Raw genomic sequence first — 27,187 nt, 5'->3', positions numbered from 1 at the left:
CTTTGAGTAATAAATTAGCTTGTGTTTTTTCTGCCATTTTGGCTTACAATTAAAGATTTCAGTAGCAACTCATTGGGGTGGGAAGCAAATCCACAGGCGTATAGGAACCGCTCCTGCAGAACAGAGCTGCTTCCATTCTTAAAGTCCAGGAACTCCAGCATGGCCTCCAGTGAGGCTGGGGTCTGAGCAGAGGTTACAGCATCCACCAGCTGAGGACTGTAAAGGGAGGAGTGGAAATTAACACGTTATTGAAGTGTGTTAGGCAATGTATTGAAAAGACACTGCTATTTACAGAAATGAAGAGGTTGGGCTATTGACAGGTCTTATCATGGCAAGTAAATCACAGGTAAAATTTATTACTCTTTTTGGCTGCTACTGCTTTCAGCATTTACATTTTTAGCAAAACCAGTGCTCCTGAAATCTTCCAGAGCAAGATAGTTGAAGGACAGCAAGGGGTATCCATACACGTAGATTATATTTTGTTTTATGTCAATACAGAGGAAGAGTATGACAAAAGTGAGTATGACTTAGAAGTGTTCCGAGTGTTTTAAAATCCACAAGTTTAAATCTGAAAAAGGAAAAGTGTGTCTGCAAAAAGAAAAGAGCTATAACTGCAGGTGAAGGGGTTTCCACTCAGCTTGAGTTCCAGCTTTGATTCTGTTGTTTACCAGAGACCACACAGTCTGGGATGCTATACAGTTGCCAGAGGCATCTAGGGGCTGAATAATAAACTGCAAGAACATGTTATTTCAGAAGCAAACACTACCATACAAAAACTTCCCCTTCCGTGTAGACAGAAAAGTGTTAACTATTACAGGTCTAGCATATCCCTAATATGACTACACATGTATGTGTATGAATTACTCCCTCCTGTGTACCCACCCCACATTTTTTCTGTTTTGTAAACCCTTTATTAGACCATAAAAGGTTGCTCTTGGTGACTTACAGTACTGCATTTCTTTCACTTCTAAGAATTTGAAGTATCTCCTCTTTTGTAGCTTCCCTGAGGTTCTGAATAAAGGACAAAAAACTTCTTGTTGCTTCAGCTTTGGAAAGGTTTTCAGGTTCCAATTGTTTCCTGATAGCCTGCCAGTGCTCAGAAATCTGCAAAATAATTAAACAAATTGATGTCAAATCTTGCGCACTGGTCTCAATTCTCAGAAATCAGTCCCATGATAGATATGTTGAGTATAGTTTATACTAGTTGAAATCTCATAAACTGGAGATTCCTTAGATAGATATCACTTAATATGCCTCTGCTATGGTACCATGTGTTCCTTAAAACTTTTCCGGGTCTCAGCAGCCTCTGTAAATATAGTGTTCATATGATTTGGCTCTAGTTTTCCTGAAACTTCACTATAGAAAGAAATGTGAAATGCCACAATGAAATTATTTTTAGAAGGTGGCACTTTTTTAAGAAGCCTTTGCATATGCCCCCGTAAGACTTTCCCTTTTCTGTCTTCTACAGTTGTGTATGGTGAAGAGGGGTAGCAATTTGTGGCTCCTCTATAAAATGGTAGTTAGCAGAGTATTGGAAACAGGATACTTTTGCATGCTTTCAGTTGTTGAATCATTAATATTTTACATGTATATAGCAGTTCATCCCAAAGTATCTTTAAAGTGCTCCACAAACTATACCACTGAAATACATCTACCTCTGCTGTGGTGGATAGCAATCAAGTGGGACACAGCATGCTGCACAACAGTTGTGGAAGGGAAAGGGGGTGAAATTTAGGCCAAGATAAAGAGTCAGTCAAAAGTGATGCACCAGCACTACAGGTACACAAGAATTGCCATACTAAATCAGACCAATGGTTCCTCTAGTCAAGTGTCCTGTGCACAAAGGTGGGAAGTACAAGATACTTGAGCAGGAGGGGCATGAAACCCTGCAGTAGCAATTGTGGGATAATATGTCCAAAAGAAAAGTTTCTTCCTTCCTTCTGTGGTTAGAGATTAGTTTGTGTCTTGAATTGTGAGGATTTATATCCCATCCAATTGTTGTCATCCTCTCTCTCTCTTTTTTTTAAATCCTTACTATTGTACCTCTGGATGTTCCTGTTAGTGACATAAATATCCAATCCCTTTTTTCAATCCAGCTAAGCTCTCTGCATCAATTTTATACATTTCCAGACTTCCCATTGCTGTATTTTAGAAGCCCATGTTCCACATTAAGAAATCTAGAGGTTGAGAGGGTTACTTTCTTTCGGACACCCTTTGTAAGAAATCTGTACAGGTATTTTGACCTTTTCTCTGTTCTATCACCTGCCTCCACTTCTGTTATCTAGTATTATCTAGGACATTCCTTGGTGAAAACTCATCTGTTCTTTGCAGCAGTGTTTATTGCAGTTCTCCAAAGCGGGAAATCACATCAATACCAGTTCAATCTTTGCTAAAATATTCTATCTTCATAGGGTTTGTATTAAACTAGAGCACTTGAACCTGCCTGCAAACAGAAATATCATTTCAGTGGTAGAGAGTGTAATTTCCATGAACTGTAACAGACAGTAATTAGGCAACAATGACAGAGGCACTGGATATTTCCTGGGGATTAATGACCATCTGGGAGGAATTGATGGCCTGGGGCACAGATGGCCTGGGGCTGTTAATCTCAGCTGGTCACTGATGCCCAGCATTAAGGTCAATATTGCCATTGTAAGCTGAAAATGAATAGATATACATCACAGATAAATGGATTTTTGTGGTGAGTGACACACTTTGGTTGGTGTGCTCTAGACAGTCAATGTCTTTTGCATTACACTAGATTACTCTAAATCATCTTTTAACATTCATCCAGCTATAATGATTCTTTTGCATCTTCCGGCAGCTGACCAGTTTGAGGAGGCTAGGCCCCAAGAACTTGGGGTCTCGAATTCATCTGGTCATTAATTGCCAGGAAATGCTTCACCTGTTGCAGTTAGAAATCATGTAAAATGGGTAAAGAAAAATTATAATGCAGTTACTATTTTTATGTGTTGACAAGTTAATAGTTAAACTACATGAGAAGCAGCTTCAAATTTCAACTCTGACGCTGATTTATTCTTTAGTCTGAGGAAAGTTCCTTAAGCCAAAATTTTCAAATGTGCGTGACTAAAGTAGCCATCTTAATAAATGGTTTGATTCCCAGAAATGTTGAGCACCCATTTATATAAGAACAATGATTGCTCAGCACTTCTGAAAATCAAGCGACTTATGTGAGGTGCCTAAATATGGATTTACATGCTTAACTTTAAGCTTCCAAGTTTAAAAATGTTGGCCTTCCTTTCTCTGTATCTAGGTTTCCTACTTGTAAAATGGAGATAATGGTTACTAATCCTAACCACACCTAAGTGAGCTAGGTAATGTTTGTGAAGGCCTTTGACAATGTAAAGGTGTGTGGCACACTAATGTATGGTATTAATGTATATTATGACATGGAAGTACTAAATATTATGATGTGCTGTTCTGGATGTAGTGTTCTATTTATAGACCCAGTCTTTGTATAGCAGTTACAGTAGAATACAGCAGGAAAGCAGGACTCCATTGTCAGCATTCCCCTAGGTTTATTGTGAGAATGTCATGCCTCATTCCTCATGCAGTGCTCTGTAAAGATACCCAATAATTTTTAATTTGGCCTGGAAATTATCTGAACAACTATTATGACAAACTGAGATCCAGACAATTTGACCTCAGCTCTCACAATAAGAAGTGAGAAACTGTTCAGTGTAAACATTCATAAGCAGAACCCCATGGGGAAGGAGGGCACCTCTCTTTCTCAGCTGTTTGCCTCCCATTGATGTACCCACCCCTTCAGAACTTCTTTACTACTCATGCGATATCCCTTCTGTTTCAGATTTCCCCAACTTATGTTTTTTTTAACTTCTGTGCAGCTATACACACTCTAGGAAAAAACACAACATTACAGCATGTTTTTACTGCCAAATAATTTACACAGGCTGCCGGACAGAAAGGTATTTTAACTGCATGAATAGACCAATAAAAGTGCTTAAAATGATGCACATACTTCAGTATCTTGCTGAATTGGAGCCATACCTTTCACATCAAAAAGTTTTTAGAATCATAACTTCTAAATTCTAGGGTATCAGTTCACTGAAAAAAAATCAGTTTTCATAATATCAGTTAAAATATTTGTTGACAATATCAATACACTTTTTTAAAGTAGCTTTTATCTTAGATTTTGCTAGTGTGTAAGTCATATCTCAAAAAGCAAGATTGTTTTGCTCGAGGGAGTGGGAAGAAAGGTTAGACTTTCAAAAAAATATATATAAAAAGGCCCATTTTATTTTAAAGTGATTCTAATTAATAAATTTAAGAATTTACTTGTAAGTTCTCAGAAACTTCATTAACTATTGTTAAGAATATGTGCTGTAAGTTTAGAGGGAGATACATGATATTATTCATAGAAAACAAAAGGGTTTAATTCCACTTTAAGTGCAAAACTCAACTCATGCTTGGATGTTGACTCACTACAGCACTACCATAATGTTCAGAAGTTGGGGGGAATTCCTGTGGCATTTATAATGATATATTACACATCTTTCTTTGGCATATTTGTTGGATAGAAATTTCTTTCAAGGTGGTTCTACTCACCTCCTTGAATTTAAGTCTCTAACAGTGTGTTTACTTACTGAGGGACAGTTTTTGCATTCAGTCTTGACTGGCTCTGCCACTAGTGGAACTGCTATATAATTAGGGTCCAAAGTCTTGATAACGCTGGCAACCTGCTTCCCAGCAATCACGCCAGGGCCAGCTTCTGTTGACTTCAGTTCCAATTTCTGCCTGCACAGCCACACATTGAAAAAACACTGTTAAATCGGAATGTGTTTTGAAGAAATAAATGAATCATGTAGAGAAAGAAATATATTATCCCATTAATGTGAATCATAGAATCAATGAATTTCTCATTTGGGAAGTTATAGGAAACCACTCTAAATCTTTTTTCCATTTTAAGCTATCAGGAGGATTTAACACTAGTGCAGGTGTTGCTGTAAGAAAATGGAGGAAATTGATCTGTCTAATTAATAAGGTGTCCAAATATTAGGCTATTTTCTGGGATTCAGCTCCATAACATATGGGAAACAGCCTTCCAGAACTTGTAGGTGTAAAAATAGCTTACTGCCAGATAATTTAAAGCAGGGTCTTTACTCTGAAATATTTCATGTGCTTCTGTATAAGAAACTTCTGACTACTGAAATGGCAAATGCCCTGCTTTCTTGAAACCATGTTATGCTTATACCATAATGCTAAGGGCTTGTCTATATGGAGACTTAGTGCACTGCAAGCTGCGATGCAAATCTACCGTGCACTAGCTGGTTGTGCACTAACTGTCCACATGGACCCTGCCACCCAAACAGCAGTATGTCAATGCTCACTGTGGATCTTTCAGTGTGCAGCAGCAGGGTCCACATGGTGACTTTGTGTGCAGCAGGCTAGTGAGCTGTACATTCGCACCTTGGTTTGCTGCACACTAAGTCTTAGTAGACAAACCCTAAAAATGTTCCTGAACCAATTCACTGAATATGAATGCCTCCAAACTCTGGTGGGGATTTGGGTGTCTGGACTCAGACATTGTTCCAAATTTTGCAGTTCATCCCGATCTGTATAACAGGCCATGATCCAAACACCTCTGAACTTTCAGATGCTGGAAGTCTAGATGTGGAGCTGCATCTTGCAGCTTGGGTCAATGTCTGTTAAAAATTCTACTAAAGAAATGAGAGGATGCAGAAATGGAATGACTCCAAAATAGAATGTTGTTATGGCTTAATACCTCCATTAAGAATGTGATCAAAAACTGAAAAAATATCATTAGCCAAAAAAATCAGCACTCTTTAAAAAAAAAAAATTCATGGACACTCTGAATTTTTCAAAATGGTCTGACCAGCTCCAACTATTATTATTTCATTATTTATTATTTGCGGCATGATAGTACATTTGCACCCCATTGAACTAGGTACTCCACAAACATATAGGTTGGACAGAAATCCTTTCTGAAGAGTTTATGGTCTTAGGCCATGATCATGCAGACACTTTACTCACACAAGCAGTCTCATTGCAGTCAATGGCACTGCATGCATGAATAAAATACACGTGTTTGCAGACATGAGCCCTAATTTAAGACAAGACACCACAAGTGTGTATAACAAACAATAGGAAATAGTGACGGAGAGAGAATGATGACAGAAGTGACTGCAAAGTATAGTTACATACACTAAATATATACACTAGTCAATGGTTTTCTATTTTTAATTATAAGGTTAAGTAAACATCTAAAATACATATAATTAATTATTTCTACCCAGCCATTATTAGTTGGATTTAACAGTTAAATCAAATTAGCCACCTTACTTGGAAACTATTTTGGCATTTGTTGTTTGCCGGAAATTCAGAGACAAAACATGATTCTCTTCTGCTCTCACAGATTTAATAAAGCTGTCTTCTAGGACATAAATTGTAGCAGATGTGACTTTTGTACTGACATCTAAAAGCTGAAAAATAATAACAAACAAGAAAATAAGGCCATATCCTACAGTCCAAACCCAAGGCAAAACTCTAATTGAACTAAGGACCTGTTGAGGAATGTGGGACTGGGCCCGTCCCACCGATGTAGGAAAGAGATCTAAGACCAGGACTGGGAGCCAAGATCTCCAGAGTTCTCATTTCATTTCTGACATGAGCTCCTTATCTGTAACCATGAGCCAATCACTTCACCATTATGCCTCTCAAATTTTTCATTGGCAAATTGCAATAATGCTTCCCTTCCTCACAGAGGGTGGTGGGGAGAGAAACGGGGGGCTAGGGAATTGAATATTGCTGAAAAGACACTCAATAATTCGTAGATCAAGGTTTTTTCTTTTTTTTTTTAAAGGCAACCACCAGAAAACAAGATTCTCGAGAAAATCAGTGGGACAACTCCTAGGAGTCAGATTTCCGCATGTGAGTTGGTGTTGCAGGATCTGGCCCAACATTGTTGGCCTTCCATATCTAGAACATATTGTGGAAAAGAAACTAGCTATCTACTCTAATGACCTGTTCATAAACAACTTGAATTCTTTGTGGTAAGCTTGAAATACTAGGCGCTCAATGCTTAGGCCCAGCCGCACTGCCCTCGGTGCAGGAGCCAAGAAGGAGTAGGGCAAAGATGGCTGTATACCACCTTTGTGCTTTATGGATCTCTACAGCGGACAAGGATTAGTTTGGGCTCTTGGGTTAGCCTGAGTACCCTTAGCATGGCTCTAAGTTTCACTCAGTAGTAAGAGCCCAAAGGGGGCATTTATGCTAGCCATGGATCACTAGGGCACAGATGCTTTGTGGCCACATCCATACCATACCTCCTTTGTCATGCCAGGGGAACCAGCTGTGCAGTTAGGCCAAATTTACTACCTCCCTATGCCACCAAAGTGCCATATCGGGATATGGCCCTACATCTGCAGTATGTACTAAACACATATATAATAGCTGGGGAAGGGTTTACAATTATTACTAGCATTGCAAATATATAGAAACTTTACCCACATAGAAAGAAACACATATTAATTAAAACCACAAAGAAGACCGGACATCCTGGAAGTCTCCATAGACACTGCAAGTAAAATACATCCTGGATCAGATCACCAGCATGTATACATGTTCTAATTCCATTGACTTCAGTTGAACTATGGCATTTTACACGGTTGAGGATCTACCCCCACGTTTTCATTTGTTGGTAATGCACACAGTATTTTGCGGTAAAGCATATACTAGGAAGTCTCCTGCATGAAACATGCAGCTGTAGCATGCGCTCTACAATGCAAGGAAGGGAATAAATGAGAGTAAGTAAAGAGGATATAATCAGAATGTATTTTAAGGTAAAACAAATAATAAACATTAAAATGACTTCCATTGGTCACACATATCTACCACTACATATGGGCAAACGTCAAATAAACTGTGGCTCAGAACTGGCTCTTTTAATTTTAGACATGCTGACATGTTAGAATCTGACATGCTGATTCTTTTATTTATTTTTTCAAAAATGAACCACACTGTACCTCATTATGGCTTGTAAATCCTGTCTTTTCGATTTCACAGGTGCCCAGGGCTTTAATTTTAGTCACTTGACTTTCTCGAGCATGGTAAGTAGCATTGCATTTCCCAGAGACATCCACCTTGAAAAAGGAAAAAGAAAAACTATTTTCAGTGTCACCCATTTCTCATTTGTTGTCATGTTTTTGAGGTTTGTTTTTTCCCTCTCATACACGTACACTGTCTTTACTGGATGGCAGACTTGCAGTATTTGCAACCTGCAGGAGTCTTAACAACATGTCCAGGGGCAATTACTCGAATTAATCTGTTGTGCTGTAGGGTGCACTCCAAAGATCATGTTTTCTTAACTCTTGGGTACTTGTGTGAGAGGTGGTGTACTGTCTGAGGTTGATTTTCATTTTGGATTCATTATTTTCTAGTTTGGGGGGGTAAGAGAGGCTGCTAGTTTTATTTTTGTTTGTTTTTAACTTATGCAAAAAGTACTTTCTCTTGGATGGGCAGAAATTATTTTTTATTAGCGGCATATGAAGCAAAGTAAACATTAATTTAACAAATGTGAATTTTCTAAACAGTTGATGATGATGGCACTGCATTTGCCTGTGCTGGAGTGAATTTTGGCAAGACTCCGGCCTTGTCCATGTTCCAAGTTTCATGAGCTTAGCTCAATGTATTATTTTAAACCGATGTACTTAAACCATTGCTAACCCTCTTAATTCTATTTAAACCTCACTTATGTTGATTTAGTTTAAGTTGATTCTTTAGTGAATTAAATAAAATTGAAACAAGAGACTTTTAAATCAAATTAAGTATGTCCACACAGGGGTAGCTCTGGTTTCACTAAATTAGTTTTTAAATCTTATGAAGTTAAACGTCTGCAACTTTGAATGTAGCCAAACACAGTGTAACCAAAGGCTCCACCAATGAACTTTTCAATCACAAGTTCAAGTTTAAACAAAAGGCCAAATTCTGTCCTGACCTTTAAATACTTGTGAAGTCAATGGGAACCACATACATGCATTCAGGACTCTATCAAACTGGACTCTATCAATCTGATTATCTCTATATTGCTGTTGTAGTACAGTACCTCCCTGGCAGCACCAGAGTGCAGCTGTATCTGAAATAGACTAGCCAGACCTCTCTTGAGATTTTGAATAACTGCAGGTTCATTTTTATAGGAGTAGAAGTTTTTAACCTGTGGAAACAAAAACAAACAGTAAATCTATACATCTGATTAAATCAGAGAAACACCACGTGATCCCCTGCAAACTTCCTTCCAGTTTCTAGAGTTCAGCTCAGGAAACTGAGCTTATTTGACTTTATCCTGTAGTTTTTTCTTAAGCAAAACCCCACTGACTGCAGGATCCAGCCCATAACTGAAGCCTCCTGCAAAAACTAAAAAGACCTCACTTGAGAGGAATTCCTGTGTGCTAATGAGAGAGAATTTAGAAGAGAAATGGAAAACTAAATATAAGATCACAAGTGGTTCACTCTTACATGCAGGTTAAAATGCGTCCTCTACAGCATTATTCTCTCAAAGATGTGGCCAAAACTATCACATCCCATAGTAATCCCTCCCTTCGCACCCCATTCCCTCCCCGCATACATCTAGTACCCATTGCACTTTAACCACCAGTTACAATATGTCAGAATGAATCATAACTAAATCAGAGTTGGAGAGACTTAAATGACGTGTCAAGCATGCGCCAATCTTTGAACCACAAGGGAAGACTGTCCTGTCTGAGCTTTTTCTCTAGTAACACAAGACTTTGCACCTTCAATCTGCATTTAAGGAGCTTTTATACTGCCCGTCTTCCTAGAAACTAAATGTAATCAATGTTATCTGTGCAGTGTTGCAGCATTAGAGGGAACAGGCATGGAAGAGGAGATCTTGTCATTGTGACGGGGATAGAGTAACATACTAGTTGGCAAGAAAAAGAGATTATAGAAAGCGCTATATGGAAAACAACATCTCAGCCTCTAGTAGGAGAGTTGCATCTGCCAACATATTTGCAGTGTATTGGGAGCAGAGGTATTCAGATTGTGCTATTCTGATACTTTAGTCATGGTTTAGAGATGCATACAGTGGAGAGCCAGTGCCATCCTGTTCCTTTTTATGTTTTGTAAAACTAATGACAAGGCTAAATTTGAAACTTACTGAGCAGGCCCAGTGGCATCTGCATCCGGGAAGGCCAAACTGACAGCCAGTGTATGTGCTCAGAATCTGTTTACAGCAGTAGGTGAAGATCTTTTGGGGTTAGATTGTCACAGCCCTTAGTCAAGTTTGCAGAGGGCTGAAAAGGAGTGACCCCTCAGCTCAGCACAAGGCAGGTTTGTCACTGGCTGCAGTTGGGAGAGCAGGGGCTACTTCCCTGATACATTCTGCTGTGAGCCAGTGGGTGGGAAGGGAATAGAGAGAGAGTGAGAGTAATCTTGGCTCCACCCTTCCCATCATTGGCCAGAGTAGTTGGCTGGACACAGTGCGGAAACTAGGCTGCTCCATGAAAGGAAACTAAGCTGCTCCATGAAACTAAGTTAGTCATACTCAAGTAACTTATTCCTTCCCCTGAGTAAATGGGAGCTCTCTCTGAGTCACAACGGGTTCTCTGAGCTGTTCCTGTGGCAGTGTAGCTATGTGCTGCCCTTTACTGGGGACAAGTTGTAAAATGACAATCCAGCCCATTGCCAGTGGGAGAGGAAACACTTTTTTTCCCCCTGATTCTTGATGAAAAACCCACAGTACAGGAACAACACAGAAGATTTCAGATTTTCAGTCTCAGGATATTGTATCTAATTATTTTGTAACCAGTGGAGGCTCTCTACATGATGATCTGACACGAGTGCTGTGTTGGATGGTGATCTCAGATAAAATTTTCATAAACACGTGACTTACAACCTAGGCCACATTTTCAAAAATGAATTAGGCAGTCGGGAGCCTACATCTCATTGAAATCATTGAAGATTCAGGGTTTTGGATATCCTACCTGATGAACTTATCTGACTATAATAATTTGCACTAACACTGCTATAGCCAGTATGGATATACTCAAGTACTCACTGGAATGATTAACATTGCTCCAGACTAGACTCAGTATTGTCTACCTTCATGGTAAATAATATCTCTTCTCCCTCTACCTCTTGGGTGAAATCCTGGCCCCAGTGAAATCAGTGACAAAACTTCTATTGATTTCAGTAGAACAAGGATTTCATCCCTTATCATTGCACAATATCATTCAGTTTTGCAGCTTCAGTTACTGCCAGTATACTGATAACTCCCCAATCTACCTTCCCTTCTCTGTTCCTCTGGGATGCCATGGCCTGCTCTCTCTGCTGTGCTATGCCCAGCAGGTCTGTGGGCTGGAGTGGGTGCAGCCATGGCTTTGCTTTCTCCTGGCCCTCTTTGCATATCCCCAGATATAATTGCATGTCCCCAGATGTGCACAGAGAAAGCAGGGACTAGTTTTGGCTGGCCCCTTTGCTAGGTAGTAAGAGCTGGTGTAAAGAGCTGCACAGAGGAAGCTATCTGCAATGCAAAAAAAAAAGCCAGTTTTATTGGTCCTACCTCGGAACTATGCTACATATTCTTGAGTGACATCTCCTGGCACCTTCCCAATGAACAATTTACATATATACAGACATAGAGCACTCTCATAACACAAGAAGCCAGGAGCTGATAAGGTTCCTTATGTTCTCACCACAATGCACCCAAATAAGGGCAAGTCGTAGTCTAGCCCAAAATGAATATATTTCATGTACAAAAATAAGACAGGATGGTGTATTAGTAACTCTGAAGAGACAACAAATTACTAAATGTTTTCATGCCAACAAGAAATGACTTGTTCAGGGCTTCCCCAAGGAATATGCATGAACTTTAAAAGACAGGGACTTACCTTTCCACGGGTCCATTGGAGAACTACAGGCCTTTGTAAAGCTGACAGATATTCTTTTCCAATTATATTCTCTGAGTGTTTCCCTTTAAAGATGTTTTTTGCTGCTGGACGTTCATTCACATGTTCAATCTTAACATCTTTTAGCTAGAAAAGTAAAAGCAAAAAAAAAAAAAAAACATAGGGAGCAATCGTGCATTGGCAGGAGGATGAATGGATAAAATCACCTAAAAGGTCTTTTCATTCTGTTATTTGCCTTCCATGGTATCTGAGAGACAGATGTAGGGCAGATTTTCAAAAGAGAATCAGAACCCACCACTGAAGAAAGATTTTTTTTCAGAACAGCTCAGATCAGATGAAGGCACCTAACTGAAATGGCTAGATTTTTAAAAGTACCTAGCAAATCTCATTGTTCTCAATAAGTGCTGCTGGATGCTGAGCAAGTCTGACAATCTGGCCAGCTCATGTCAGTGCCTAAATGGAAGCTGTTGGGTGCAGAGCTGTTGTGTTAATCTGGCCTATAATGTTTTGGTACCAAACAGTGAATTTATATTCTGTAGGCAGCTACTGAACCTACAAACTAATTTTTGTTCATGGAACTCAGATAGGATGGCATGTTGATATGCTCATCTTCTAAAAAGAATTGTACCCCAACAGGAAACATTTCTTCAAGATCAATCTGCCTATGCTGACAGTTAAACAGAATTTACTAGAATATTTGTGACTCTTAATAATGTTTACAACAGGGTCATACATAATGGCTATTCGATAAGGCAGTTGGATCTTTTTTTGTATAAACAGACAGATCTTGGAAAACTCTTTATTTTTAGTTTGGATGGAGTTTTGTTTAGAATCTGAGCATCACTCCAGCAAAATATAACCACTCCAGTAAACAAAACATTACATGGTGCCAAAATATTACATATATTACATAGACATAATGGAGGACTTGTCATAGAGTCAAAACTTAGAGGTGGAATGGACCTATTAGATGATCTTGTCCTCACGTGGATGTTCTCTGTAGCAACAGGAGGTGCTCAGAACCGTGCAGGGCCTGGCCTTTGCCTCAGATACATTGTTTCAGCAGGTGACAGATTTCTGGCTTGTAGATGTATAACAATCTCTTTGTTTGAGTAATTCATCCCAATTTTCATAAACCCTTTAATTTACCATATATGTCACAAAGCAGCACACAACGGGAATTAGACTACTGAAAAAGGTGGGTTCTTAAAGTAATTTGTCTGCTTTTATATGTTTTTGAAAACTCCTACCATAATTTTGATCAACTGGTCATCATCATTGTTGGGGTTTCTCCATACTAAGTTGACATCCACACCGGATGAAATCCGGTAGCCCGCGCTATCCTCTGGTAATCCTTTAACCCTATCGATAAGCACTTCTGTTGAATAGGTGAATTTGTATAGCTTATCATTATTTATTCTTGGTCCTGTAGTGTGCCCTGTGTGGAAAAAATGAGATGAAAAATGCACATGGCATCATTTTAGCAATCACCACAGACCCAAATGATCTATCATTTTCTCTCTCAAACATGTAGAATCAGCTTTAGAAGAACTAAAGACCTTTTCTCTAACAAGGGATTCAATGTCTGATCCTGCAACCTTTACTGAGTTGCATTGACTTTGATGGGACTGCTTTTGTGAGTTTGGCAATTAGACAAGAATGTCCATAAAAATCTTTATAACTTTACACAGAGATATTAGAAGATTTGGCTTAAGTTCCAATTCTTCCCTTTGGATAGATTTTTTTTTTAAAAATGAATGCAGAGTGAGCTCAGAATATAAAGAATTTTCTATCACTAGAAAGCAATCTGTTTGGCAACCTGAGAAGTGCTGAGTGCCCTGATCTCCCATGGGAGTTAATGGAAGTTGAAGGCACTCACCCTATATTAGGAATCACTCCTCATCTTTCAGGACCTTGCCTGTAGTCACTGTATTGAGACTCCATCCAAGGGATGACACAAATGAAAGTAATGAAGATCAGTAGAAAGCAGCGGGGTTGCTTTTTTCACTCAGAGCAGTAAACCCATTTTCTTCAAATAAAATACATGTCTCTGGGAGTTATCACTTGATTTTGTTACACTTAGACCACACAATGTATTTTAAAAGACACATCCCCCCACCCCAATAAATAAATAAAATAAAATCACAGACGCAGCTTTCAAATTAGGCATCTAATTTAGGGCACCCCCTGCCATAGGTGTGCTCCCATTGATACTTCCAGCGCTTCTGCACCAGCAAAAATGACACACATTATTCCCCCACAGTTCAGCTCTGCTATTGCTTATGTAAGCGGAAGCTGGAGTGTGTAGACAAGGCTCAAGGGTTTTTTCCACCATCTCAGCTAACCTTGCCCAGAGTGCCCAATGCCCTATTCCCTCCTCCCTTCCCCCCTTCTCCTCTGCACTGCTACGGCAGCGGGACACATCACACCCCAGTTCCACTGTCGAGGATCCCTCTCCAGCCTCAGAAGTGGGAGCTAGCTTTGGCTCTACGGGCCTGATTTGAGAGTCTCACTGCAGGGAGGTTTCACTCACTTTAATTGCAGCACGTGGAACAGTTATACCATTTGACCCTTAAAGTGTTTGTTGTTAAGAGAATGCTATCAATTGGAATTTTTTAACTGACTTTAAAAAAAAAAATTTCTTGTAGCAAATCCTTTAAATACTATGCCCTGAAATAAATGTATAAAATTCCCTTTAAATAAATGTTTACAAGGGTTTTTCTCCTCTCTTGTTAATGGTTATAAAGGTCTCTTGTGTACAAGGGAGTATTGACTAATTCACTCATCCTATAGAGGCTGGTGGTGGAGATGGGACGTGAAACTGACTGACTACATACAAATTGCTGCCAACAGGGGTGCTGGAACAATTTGTATTGTGGGGGTGTTAAGAGCCATTGAACCAAACTGTAAACCCTGGATATAACAGAAACCACTTCAAGCCTAGGGGTGGGGCAGCACCCCCAGTTTCAGCGCCTCTGGCTGCCAAAGGCACAAAGTAAACTAACAACAAAAATGAGATCCCTCCTCCCCCTTGCCCTCCAAATTACTTTGTTATAATGATTTGATGTTCTATTTACAAAAAGAAAAGGAGTACTTGTGGCACCTTAGAGACTAACAAATTTATTAGAGCATAAGCTTTCGTGAGCTACAGCTCACTTCATCGGATGCATTTGGTGGAAAAAACTATTTGTTTTTTCTATTTGGATGTTCTATTTGTAACTAAAGAGCAGAGTCTTACTCGGCTCCAATCCTACACCAATGGGAGCCTTGCCATGGACTTCAGTGGGTGCAGGATCAGACATTTAAACTGAAGAAGCTGCATTCAAATCTCTGCAACACAGTTCAACCAGACAAGGTAGCATTGTTTTCTACAGGAGGGATGAGTAAGTCTCTTGGCAAACACAGAAAAGGAAAATCCACCACACCACCTCAGACAGATTCTCAAACCACTGGAACTCAGTCAGTGTGTTCTGTGTTCCTGTCAGAGAATTGACAGTACCAGGGTTTCCCAATTTGTATAATGTCTTGCACCATTTGATATGACTTGGCCAAATAAAAGTTTCAATACATCTAATCAAGAAAAAATGCAAAGTATTTGTTTGTTCAAATGGCAGGTAAAAGTTTAAATTCTTCCTTTGATTAGATGCGTGTTGGAGATCCACCATGACAGGATGGATTTCTTTTTTTAAAAATCAAGTTAATTTCATAAGTTAAAAAAAAAAAATCTCTCAAGGCACTTTCCACTCCCTTTTTTTGGTCAAATTTTTTCAGATGTGATAGTCAATAGCATGCTAAGGTAGAGTCGAAGGGAACCGAAACATACTTCTCGAAGGGAGGCTGTACCCTCAAAGAGCCAGATCTTTAGCCACTGTAAATTGGCATAGCACCATAGAAGTTCAATAGAACAACACTGATTTGCACCAGCTGAGGATCTGGCCCTGAGATTTTGCAGTCCCTGATGTTGAGAACTACTACCTAGAGCTGAAAGTTGGGGCTGTCGTCTCGTTTTCTGGCTACAGTAATGATGCTGGGAAGCACTTCCTTGTAGGCCAGAGGTTTTCTTTAAAAATAAGTGCTTTAAAAATAAAGGGCCTGCTCCTGTAAGGGTCTGCGAGTGCTTCCTGTGACGTGCTGAGCACCCTCTGCTCCCATCAACATCAGTGGCATAAAAGCTTGTCAACACCTATCAGCAACAGACCCCAATTCCTGGAAATAAATCTTTGCTGAAGTCCCATGACTTGTTTTAAGTGTACTGTAACTTAGTACCAATTACACTGTTGAGTATTTAATATTTATTGAGAGTGGGGTAGTGCAGTGTGCTAGGTGCTTTCTAACCACAAAAGATGATGCTGTACTTACCCCTGAGGGCATTCACTCTAAAAAGGCAAAGACATGAAGGGTGGGGGAAAGGATATGTGAGTAAAATAATCAGGGTGACGATAGATTGGTCTTGTTAGTCACAGCATAGGATTGTTTGTTCTCTTTTTACATTTTTCTTAAATTTAAGCTCCCTACAATCCCCTTTCCCCACCCTTCCTCCACAATTCAGCCCATGTGTATTTTTCTATAATAGTTTTCATTTAATATTCCCTTTGTGCCCTCCCCGCCCTACTCTGGATACCCTCCACATCCAGAGGAGCAGTTCACTCATGCAGGAAATAGATACGCAAACAACTTCACCAGCTAGTTTCTCCTGGTAGTCATGGAAGCAATGAGTGTCTGGGAGGGACTGAAATGTGGGGAGGAGAATGGCTTTATGCACCAGCTTTGCAAGGGCATTCCATGCATAGGAGGCAGCATGGAAGAAAGTACAGACAGTTGTTGGAGAAGCAGACACACAGGTCACAAGGCCGAAGAGGAGTTGTGGTGGGAAGATGTGATAAGACTAAGAGACTAGGGAGGGCAAGTAGGGAAGGGGGCAATCATGAGAAGCATGAACTTATTGCAGTAGAAAAGGGGAAGCCAGCAGAAATTAAAGGGGCAGGAGGGTAACGTGGCTAGATTAACAGGCAAAAAAGATATTAGCAGCTGTGTTTTATGTGGACTGCATGATGTTATGCGCAAAACCAATACCCAAGCTAGCTTTTACAAAATACACATACTATTTCCATCGTAAGAAAAATAGCAGTACTGTTTAGGTAAATAATTAAATCATGATGATGTATAATATAGAAGGTTATGCTGCATTTCTGTTCCTAGCCAATAGAAACCTCTCTCAAAAATGAGAGACTTAGTATTATGCTGCCTTTCGGAGATCTATACTGTACTGTCAGTCCTACATAACGTTGTGATGTTTATTCCTTTGATCCTATTTCCATTGCAGTCAATGGCAAAACCCTCACTGACTTAAAGGGGACCAGGACTGGACCCAGAGACAGCATTCTGCTATGCTGTGTTGGGGTCAGAAATGCCTGTGTGAACTGTGTCGCTTTCAAGGTGGGGTGCATAACACGTAGTTGGACTAGTAATGTTAAGCGTCTGTCATTAAGGGTAACATGCCAATTCTATAATTAAATTATGATAGTGTATAATACAGAAGGTTACACTGCATGAGCAGAGACAGCTGTCAAATCCTGTGCCTTTTATTAATACATTTGGCATGCACATGTGCATTGCTAACCACTAACTGGCTCTAAGACCATAAATTACATTTGCCAGTTCTTATGATATTGGATACCTTTAAAAAAAACGAAAGCCATCTATTTATTTGAAAACATTTTAAAAATGTAGCCAAAGCTAGAAATGTATCGTGTGCAATTATCCGACTGACCTGAATGTAAAGAATACTCCATAAGTATTTTAAAGAGGCAGCACAGTCTGGTGGACTGAGAGCCAAGAACTGAATTCTAATCCCAGCTCTGCTGTTGATTCGCCCTCTGGCCTTGGGAAAATCACTTAACCTCTCTGAGTTTCAGCTTCCCCATCTGTGCAATGGAAATAATGATTTCTCCCGGGGCTGTTTTGAGAACTACTGAATGAGTTAATGTTTGTACAGCATGTTGGAGATGTAAAGTGCTAAGTATTTTTATTCCATATTACTTTACATTGGGGTAGCTTGGCTAAAATAACATTATCTCAGAAGCTGAGAATAGCAAATACTAGAGGTACAGCATGTTAGTTGAGTAGTTATATAATAAGATCGTTTTGGCAGCATGGTGAATTCACCTACTGGTAGAGGGATTGTCTGATGAGCCCTGTCTGTGCTTTGCCACTCCTGTGAGGGAAAAGGTGAGCAGAGAAGATGCACAGGGAGCCTCTGCACCCATTGCAAACTGAGGAGGTGGGCTCTGTGCTGGTTCCACATTTACTGGTGTGGAAGAGCACAATGGGGCCCACCTGGCAGTGAGCTGGAGGAGCAGCACTTGGTCTGTGCTTGCACAGATCCAATGGCCTAGATTCTCTATATGAGGGACAGGGAGGGGCAGTAACAACTAGCCCATTCCACAGGCTACCCTACAGCGTGGCCTAATATTGGACGGTTAATTAATATGGATGTAGGGTATCTGCATAAAACTATATTAGTTACCATTTATTTGAGGTTTAAGAATATGGCCCTCAAAGTACAGACTCATAGAACAGAATGCTCTTGCATCATTTTCACCCAAAATGTTGATTGCTTTGGCCTAAAAGTCTTGTAAATTTAATCCATCATTTACAAACAGTGGCAGAATATCCCCCCATAGGCATTGTGTGAGGACAACTTCTATCCCATAGGCTGGTGACACTGAAGCGTGCAGAGGGGCTGCAGAGGAGTCCCTTGTATGGATTTTGTACCCCTGACTCTTGTGCAGGAGACCTGCATAAAACCATTTTATGTGGGCACACAGAATTTCACCCTGAGAGCAGATCCAGCTCCAACTCTCGTTCAAGTTAATGGGAGTCTTTTTATTGATTTTAATGGAAGCTGGAAAAAGCACATAGGGCTCAGTTATTTAGAGCTGAGCACTCTGGCTCTGATCCATCAAAGCTCTTAAACAAGTGCTTAACTTTAAGAATGTGAGTAGCGCCCTTGAAGTCAAAGGAACTACTTTTGTGTGCTTTGCTGGATCAGGGTCAGTGTTCAACCCCTTGCAGGATTGAGCCTAAAATGGAAATTATAGTAGTACTTTGCTCTTATATGGCATTTTTAAATCTGTAGATCTCAAAATGCTTTACAAAGGAGGATAAGTAGTATTAGCCCCATTTAACAACTGGGAAGCGAAGAGGTAAAATGACTTGCCCCAGGTCACTGGTAATGCCAAGACTAGAAGCCAGGTCTTCTGACTTCTAGGCCAGTGCCACATGCCCTTGACCCCTTTGCCTTCTATAAACTAGGGTGAAACTAACATTACAAGTGCTTGTGCTGCGTATTTATTTTCATTTAGTAAATCCATTTAAAAATTCTACTCCTCGAGAACCTCTTTAGTATAAGATCTTCCTTTCTTATGTAAAAAATATCCACTGTACATTCATCACTGCTACCACAAAAGATTAATAAAAAAAACCAGCTGAGACCTACCTTTAACAGAGGCGGAGTATGTGGAAAAGATGCAGAGGAAAAGCACAGTAAGAAGAATCATGTTTGACTCTTCTGAGCTCTTAACTATAGCATTAAATGTTAAAGCTACCAAGAAGTGAACTCTTCAGATGGGAGTGAAGTTTGCAAAAAGAGCCTCTGAATCTGCAACTGTGTTTATCTAGATGTAGTAAAGGTCAGATTCCAAATTCCACACGCGGGTACTAAGTTCATTGATGGTCTTCCAGTTAATCATTAACAACTGAGGTAATTGGGGCTTTTACCTATTTTATTGTTCACCTCAGTTTTCATTTTTGAATACTAATCAGATTCAGCCTGTACAATCTCCTCTTCCCCAAGTCTGCAGAGTCAATGCTCTATTTTCGAGAGGGTGAGTGGAATGAGCCATTGCCTCCCTTAAACCACCAGGCTTAAACCAAGATAATGATGGCCTTATGTTACTTCCACATCTGTGGCATGAAACACTCCTCAACCCCAATGCAAGGGTGGGAAGATTGAGGCAGACAGAGGCTTATGTGGAGACCATAGCAACACATTTCCTTAAGGAATGTGGGGCCAAAGAGTAGGACTGGTTCTCCTTACAAGAGTCCTAATGTTCGATGGATTTCCCAAGATCCCAGATTTCCCTGCAGATTTTCAGTACACTAGTGGCTTTGGAGGGTCAAGCCTACTTCACATTCTGAAAGAGGACAACCACTCATCTCAGCTTAGAACAGTGATTCTCAAACTTTTGTACTGATGGCCCCATCACATACCAAGCCTCTGATTGCGACCCCCCCTTATAAATGAAAAACACTTTTTTTATATATTTAACACCATTAGAAATGCTGGATGCAAAGCGGGGTTTGGGGTGGAGGCTGACTGCTTGCATGTAAAAACCTCACAACCCCCTGAGGGGTCCTGACCCCCAGTTTGAGAACCCGTGGCTTAGAAGATAGGTGGAAACTGATTTTCAATTTCTAATGTTTCCTAGTCCCTACATGGGCCTTTCCCTTGTAGGGAATATAAACGTTTATTTTGATGTTTAGAGTCAAATTCTGCCTTTAGTTACACCTGAGCAAATCCAGTGCAATCAACAATATTTCATGTATGTAACTGAAGGCAGAAATTGTTTCCTAGGGTACAAATTTGAAATAGGTTTGAGTGGAGCTTTCTTTGCAAGTCTGGTGCAAGGCTGCCAGCTGGTTATATGTTTCCTGTGGTAGCTTTAATTTATATTATACCTTCTATGTGATATACTCTTGCATTACAAGAGTTGCATAACATATGCCTATTTCTCGATTGCAGCTGATATTCCCGGTGTGTTCTCTATTGCTTGGAAAGCATAGAACTTTGCAAACTGCTGTACTCTTTGGAAACTGAATAATCTGTCACCTTGCACAGGTAATTTTATGGCTGGTGAGAGCATGGAGATGTAGAATCTGGGCTGGAAATGTTGAGGAATTTTGTCTCCAAAGGAGAGTTATGTCTGTTGTTTTTTCTGTGGAAATGCCTTATCAGCTTTTTGCATATTTTTTACATCTTTGGAATTTAATCAAGAAATATATTTCATACATCTTGTCCATCCTCAAAATAAAGTAAAGAAGAGTGTCTTTTAAACACTTAAAACATTAGGAGCCAAATCGTCAGATGGTGTAAATCAGTTTATATCCTGTGAAGTCAATGGAGCTATGGCAATTTACACAAGCCAAGGATCTGGACACTGTACCTCTATTGGTAGATAGTGTGTGTGTGTGTTCTACTCAAAAACAGAGGGCTTAATTCTAATCTCAATTATACTGGGTACAAATCAGGAGTAAATCCACTGAGGTCAAGGGAATTAACATCAGAACTGACTTTTAGGGGTAAATCCTGCACCCACTGAAATCAGTGGAAGTATTTACAGCTGAACTCAGTGAGTACAGGACTGGCCATTTAATGTACACCTCAGTTAAGCCCTGCTGGCATTTGTTCCAGGGTTAAAGTACTACTGTTGTCACCTATATTCCAGAGTCCAAACAATAAACTTATTACCTAATAAAACTTATGACACTCCTTTTGCTCATTTGAGTTCAGTGAAATAATCTTGCTGTTCTTCACAAAAGATGGAGTGAAATTTTAATTTTTCCCTAATCTATCCCAATCAAAATCTTAAAAGAAGGGGGTCACTCTAAAACCATGTCTGCATTCGGTGAATTACTTGTTGTCATAATAATGAACTAGTTTGACTGAACATGTTGTAGTTGCAAGGGTTGCCAAGAACAAACCACACTGATTTAGCTATACACCTTGATGGCAAAGGGTGTTACAATGGGTAATTTTATAGACAATGCTTCAGAGGAGTGAAAGTAGGTGGTTATGTCAACCAGAATCCAGGGTACGAAGCTCTGAGGAAATATGGCTACACACCCCGTATGGTTTGTACTTTTCTGTTTTGTTGTTCTCAGCGTGAGATAACATAGAAGAACCTCTGCTATCAAACCTTACCCAGAGACTGGTTTCTGTGTACAAACCTGTCTCCAGTTAATTTTGTTTCTCTCTCATTGTTTTGCAACTTGCCTTGCAACATCACCTTCTCTATAGATGTTCTTATTATTGCATAATATCATTGGGCTGCTGGTTTTTTGTTGCTCCTGTGTTTAGTTTGCCTCTTACATTTTTGCTTAATTTATTTTTTGATTTTGTTGTTGATACTTTTTGTATTCAGTGTACTTTTGTTCACGCAAACTCACTTTTTAAATGAACATCTTCAAGGTTCACATTGAACTCTATCAGAATACTTAGTCTAGCACTGATTTTGAGCTATTTGCAACTGTTTGGGTCATCAGTGTACCCTATCACCACTGGCATTGTGACAGATTTTAGACCAGAATAGTTTCATTGCCCTACTACTGCCATTTAAAGAAACATAGGTTTGGATCCAAAATGCTGCCATCCTGGAAAATCAGAAAGTGTGTGTAGCGGGGAGGAGAATGTTTTGCTAATCAAAACATTTGAGGATCTTCACGCTCCTAAGAAAAAAAAGAGTTGAATGCTACTGTTTTTTTTTTAAACAAAACACAAAAAGAAAGAAAGAGAACCAAACGAAAACAAATGGGCTTTGTCAGCAACCAAACTGCAGCCCTTTAATGACCAAGTGAAAATGAAGGATTCTTTATTGAGACTGTGATGTAATTGAACTTGTGTGATTCTAGTATGTAAATCTAGATATAAATAGAAATATGGTGAGGTTTAAAATAGACACTAGCATAAGCAAATGTAAATCCAGGTGTTTTTTTATAGTAATCCAGATATATGGGGCCCCAAGAAAATCAAATATTAAAATTTCTACATATGGAGGAATTTGTGTACCAGCTAAAGGTAAATGTCTTACCATGGATACCACAGTGTTTTGTGACTTCTAATATAGCAGAAATAAATCTGAAACCAACACTGTGACTGAAACGCAGTGTATATCTGGAACCAATGAAACTTGAGATAAGCATTAATATACATGAAAAAGATACTATGGTTCCACAGACTGATGTGTTTGCTGCCTTCGCATGTCTCAGTAACGGAGCTGGGAAAGTGTCACCATCTATACTGTCACGAAAGTGTATTTATGTCACATTTCACACACTCTGAACTCCAGAATAATCTCCAGTTCTACTGCGGCATTCTTCCAGCAGGTTTCAGAGTAGCAGCCGTGTTAGTCTGTATTTGCAAAAAGAAAAGGAGTACTTGTGGCACCTTAGAGACTAACAAATTTATTAGAGCATAAGCTTTCGTGAGCTACAGCTCACTTCATCGGATGCATTTGGTGGAAAAAACAGAGGGGAGATTTATATACACACACAGAGAACATGAAACAATGGGTTTATCATACACACTGTACAGAGAGTGATCACTTAAGATAAGCCATCAGCAGCAGCAGGGGGGGGGGGAAGGAGGAAAACCTTTCATGGTGACAAGCAAGGTAGGCTATTTCCAGCAGTTAACAAGAATATCTGACAGGTTTCATAGTAGCAGCTGTGTTAGTCTGTATTCGCAAAAAGAAAAGGAGTACTTGTGGCACCTTAGAGACTAACAAATTTATTAGAGCATAAGCTTTCGTGAGCTACAGCTCACTTCATCGGATGCATCCGATGAAGTGATCTGTAGCTCACGAAAGCTTATGCTCTAAGAATATCTGAGGAACTGTGGGGGGTGGCGTGGGGGGGAGAAATAACATGGGGAAATAGTTTTACTTTGTGTAATGACTCATCCATTCCCAGTCTCTATTCAAGCCTAAGTTAATTGTATCCAGTTTGCAAATTAATTCCAATTCAGCAGTCTCTCCTTGGAGTCTGTTTTTGAAGCTTTTTTGTTGAAGGATAGCCACTCTTAGGTCTGTAATCGAGTGACCAGAGAGACTGAAGTGTTCTCCAACTGGTTTTTGAATGTTATAATTCTTGACGTCTGATTTGTGTCCATTCATTCTTTTACATAGAGACTGTCCAGTTTGGCCAATGTACATGGCAGAGGGGCATTGCTGGCACATGATGGCATATATCACATTGGTAGCTGCGCAGGTGAACGAGCCTCTGATAGTGTGGCTGATGTGATTAGGCCCTATGATGGTGTCCCCTGAATAGATATGTGACCTATCCTTGCAACAAAGCCCATTGCCAACTCTGTCCACATATCTATTCAGGGGATACCATCATAGGGCCTAATCACATCAGCCACACTATCAGAGGCTCGTTCACCTGCGCATCTACCAATGTGATATATGCCATCATGTGCCAGCAATGCCCCTCTGCCATGTACATTGGCCAAACTGGACAGTCTCTATGTAAAAGAATGAATGGACACAAATCAGACGTCAAGAATTATAACATTCAAAAACCAGTTGGAGTACACTTCAATCTCTCTGGTCACTCGATTACAGACCTAAGAGTGGCTATCCTTCAACAAAAAAGCTTCAAAAACAGACTCCAAGGAGAGACTGCTGAATTGGAATTAATTTGCAAACTGGATACAATTAACTTAGGCTTGAATAGAGACTGGGAATGGATGAGTCATTACACAAAGTAAAACTATTTCCCCATGTTATTTCTCCCCCCCACTCCACCGTTCCTCAGATATTCTTGTTAACTGCTGGAAATACCTTGCTTGTCACCATGAAAGGTTTTCCTCCTTTCCCCCCCCCTGCTGCTGGTGATGGCTTATCTTAAGTGATCACTCTCCTCACAGTGTGTATGATAAACCCATTGTTTCATGTTCTCTGTGTGTGTATATAAATCTCCCCTCTGTTTTTTCACCAAATGCATCCGATGAAGTGAGCTGTAGCTCACGAAAGCTTATGCTCTAATAAATTTGTTAGTCTCTAAGGTGCCACAAGTACTCCTATTCTTCCAGCAGATTGTCTGGTTGGGAAAGATAAGAAGTGCATAGTGTACTTCAACTCCAATTGGGCAATGGCACTGCAGTCTTTAGACTTAAGTGATAATGCCAGTTGAATGTGAAATGTGAATAGTGTAACACTTTTTAAAGGGGTGAAATGGCTATGTAATTGATTTTTTAAAACTATGGTTCTTCTCTGAAGAACGACAGGTTTCAGAGTAGCAGCCGTGTTAGTCTGTATTCGCAAAAAGAAAAGGAGTACTTGTGGCACCTTAGAGACTAACAAATTTATTAGAGCATAAGCTTTCGTGAGCTACAGCTCACTTCATCGGATGCATCCGATGAAGTGAGCTGTAGCTCACGAAAGCTTATGCTCTAATAAATTTGTTAGTCTCTAAGGTGCCACAAGTACTCCTTTTCTTTTTATAAATTGAACACTTTCTTACCCCGTGTGCACTCAGTCAGGTCACTAAAACCAGCAGATAAAAACGTTTTCTTTACTTTTCACTCCTCTTGGGCCTGTAGAGCCAACACAGCTAAGAGAGAATAAACTGAAGTCTATTATTTCTTGCCCATTCTCAACAGAATTGTTAACTTACCTCCTCCAAACACTTATGCTTGTGAGTAGTCTGCTTGACTTCAGTGGGACTACTCATAAGCATAAATATTTGTAGGAGTGAAGTCTAAATTGCAATTGCAGTGCCCAGTTCTGGCCTTAGAGCTGGTCTACACTACAAAGTTATGTTGACATAAGGGTGCCTTGTGTTGACCTCATCATGCATATGTCTATACTAAAATTTGTCTCCCAACGATGTAAGTGCCCTGTTATGCCAACATAGTAACACCACCTCCATGAATGACATCGAGCCATGGTCAATGTACTATGGTCAATACAGCACAAGTATAGACACGGTGTTGACCCTAACAGTCCTCTAGCAGCTGTCCCACAATACCCCAAACTGACCGCTGTGGTCACCATTGTGAACTCCACTGCCCAGAGGCCCCATAGAGCGGAAGCTCAACCCCTCCTCCTTAAATGTGAATTTTAAAAATTCCTTTTCCTGACTGCCCAGCTTGGCAAGCACACCTAGCAGCTCTCCATTGTTGAATGCAACTGCCCAATGAAGCAATCATGTCTGAAGTACACAGGAGATAGTGGATCTCCTGGGTGCATGGGGAGAAGATGCTATGCAGGTAAAGCTCCGAACAAGCTGTAGAAATGTGGACATCTCTGAGCAGATTGCTTGGGTGATGCACGAGAAGGGGTGCAATAGGCACCAGCAGCAGCACTGCATGAAAGCCAAGAAGTTGCGGCAGGCATACCAGAAGGGCAGCTCAGGGATGCCAACAATCAATACAGTGCCAAGCTGCAGATCTACCACTCTTAAAACAAGCTGCATGCCATCTTGGAGGAGACTCCACTACCAGTCCACACACATCACTGTGGATATCTCGGAGGAGCCCGAGTCCCAAGCCCCTGCCATGAACAGTGAGAAGGAGGAGGAGGAGGTGGAAGAGGAAGATGGGGCACAGGCAACTGGGGGATCCAGCTGCGCAGCAAAACAGGACTTGTTTTTGAGTCCACTGCAGTCCAGTCAGTCCTGCCAGTCAAGCACAGGTGAACCAGATGCAGAGGAAGAAACTTCGGGTAAGCGTGTAGATAAATTTTCCATTACTGGGATGGCATCCCCAAAATAGCAGGACACAGCTATTGACTTTTCAGTAATTTGTTTGTGATAGTGGTATAACTGAGAGAGAGTTGCTGCTATCTTTTCATTCTCCTCTAGACTTAGGCAGGGGGGCACGCAGAACAGTTGACTTCTTAGAGCAGAAGCACACTTCAAATAACTAGCATGCAGGAAATGTCAGTGACAAAACTGCCATTTGAAAATCTCCAACTATCCACAAAACAATTACAGGCTCGACAATGGCAGGATCAACTTCCCTATGGCTGTATTACACTTAAACCACCCATCAACCATTAGAAGGTAATAGTTGTTGTTCGCCATTTTAATCTGGTAGAAAAATAACCTATATAGTAAATGTGAAAGGCTTCCTGTCCAGTTACTAAGCCCCTGAATCAAGAGACCCCCCACCCTGCTTTTGAGGAAAGATGATTAAGGCTTTTTCTACATTAGGAAAAGGAGTGGTATTGTAAAACATGTTAATTTATGTAACAGTCCCAGGGTACATAACAAGCTAAATGATGAGTACATCTCTCTTCTTATGCTGCCAACTGTCATTTTAAATAGGTTTTCAAATTCTGCCAATAACAATGGCATGATATTCTTAGACATTTCTCCCCCCACATAGCGTCATCATGAGAGACATGAGTTTCATAAAAAGGGGTTTCAGAAACACTCCGTGGTCAAAAAGAAAAGGAGTACTTGTGGCACCTTAGAGA

The 27,187-nt window shown here is 40.2% G+C and overlaps 1 protein-coding gene and 1 long non-coding RNA gene across 3 annotated transcripts in view; one reads left to right on the top strand and one right to left on the bottom strand.

The window, feature by feature from the left end:
- Positions 1 to 19,596, bottom strand: part of LOC119854753 (microsomal triglyceride transfer protein) — a 38,030-nt gene extending 18,434 nt beyond the window's left edge. The window contains exons 1-9 of one of the 2 annotated variants that reach the window (XM_043512961.1): positions 19,423 to 19,596; positions 13,175 to 13,362; positions 11,907 to 12,050; positions 9,104 to 9,211; positions 8,025 to 8,141; positions 6,343 to 6,482; positions 4,626 to 4,776; positions 947 to 1,104; positions 48 to 216 (exon numbers count right to left, since the gene is read on the bottom strand). In XM_043512961.1, coding sequence (XP_043368896.1) covers positions 48 to 216; positions 947 to 1,104; positions 4,626 to 4,776; positions 6,343 to 6,482; positions 8,025 to 8,141; positions 9,104 to 9,211; positions 11,907 to 12,050; positions 13,175 to 13,362; positions 19,423 to 19,483 — 1,236 coding nt within the window. In that variant the 5' untranslated portion in view covers positions 19,484 to 19,596. The remainder of the gene's footprint in view (positions 1 to 47; positions 217 to 946; positions 1,105 to 4,625; positions 4,777 to 6,342; positions 6,483 to 8,024; positions 8,142 to 9,103; positions 9,212 to 11,906; positions 12,051 to 13,174; positions 13,363 to 19,422) is intronic. The other variant, XM_038399798.2, reaches the window with a different exon arrangement.
- Positions 6,679 to 24,922, top strand: LOC122459788. The gene is made up of 5 exons (XR_006280707.1): positions 6,679 to 6,930; positions 8,065 to 8,108; positions 20,728 to 20,823; positions 21,867 to 23,087; positions 24,802 to 24,922. It is a non-coding gene; the product is annotated as an uncharacterized LOC122459788 (long non-coding RNA).
- Positions 24,923 to 27,187: the final 2,265 nt, after the last annotated feature.

The sequence above is a fragment of the Dermochelys coriacea genome, chromosome 4 (genome assembly GCF_009764565.3).
Source record: "Dermochelys coriacea isolate rDerCor1 chromosome 4, rDerCor1.pri.v4, whole genome shotgun sequence".
Taxonomy (NCBI): Eukaryota; Metazoa; Chordata; order Testudines; family Dermochelyidae; genus Dermochelys; species Dermochelys coriacea.
This window is presented reverse-complemented; position numbering and strand designations above follow the sequence as displayed.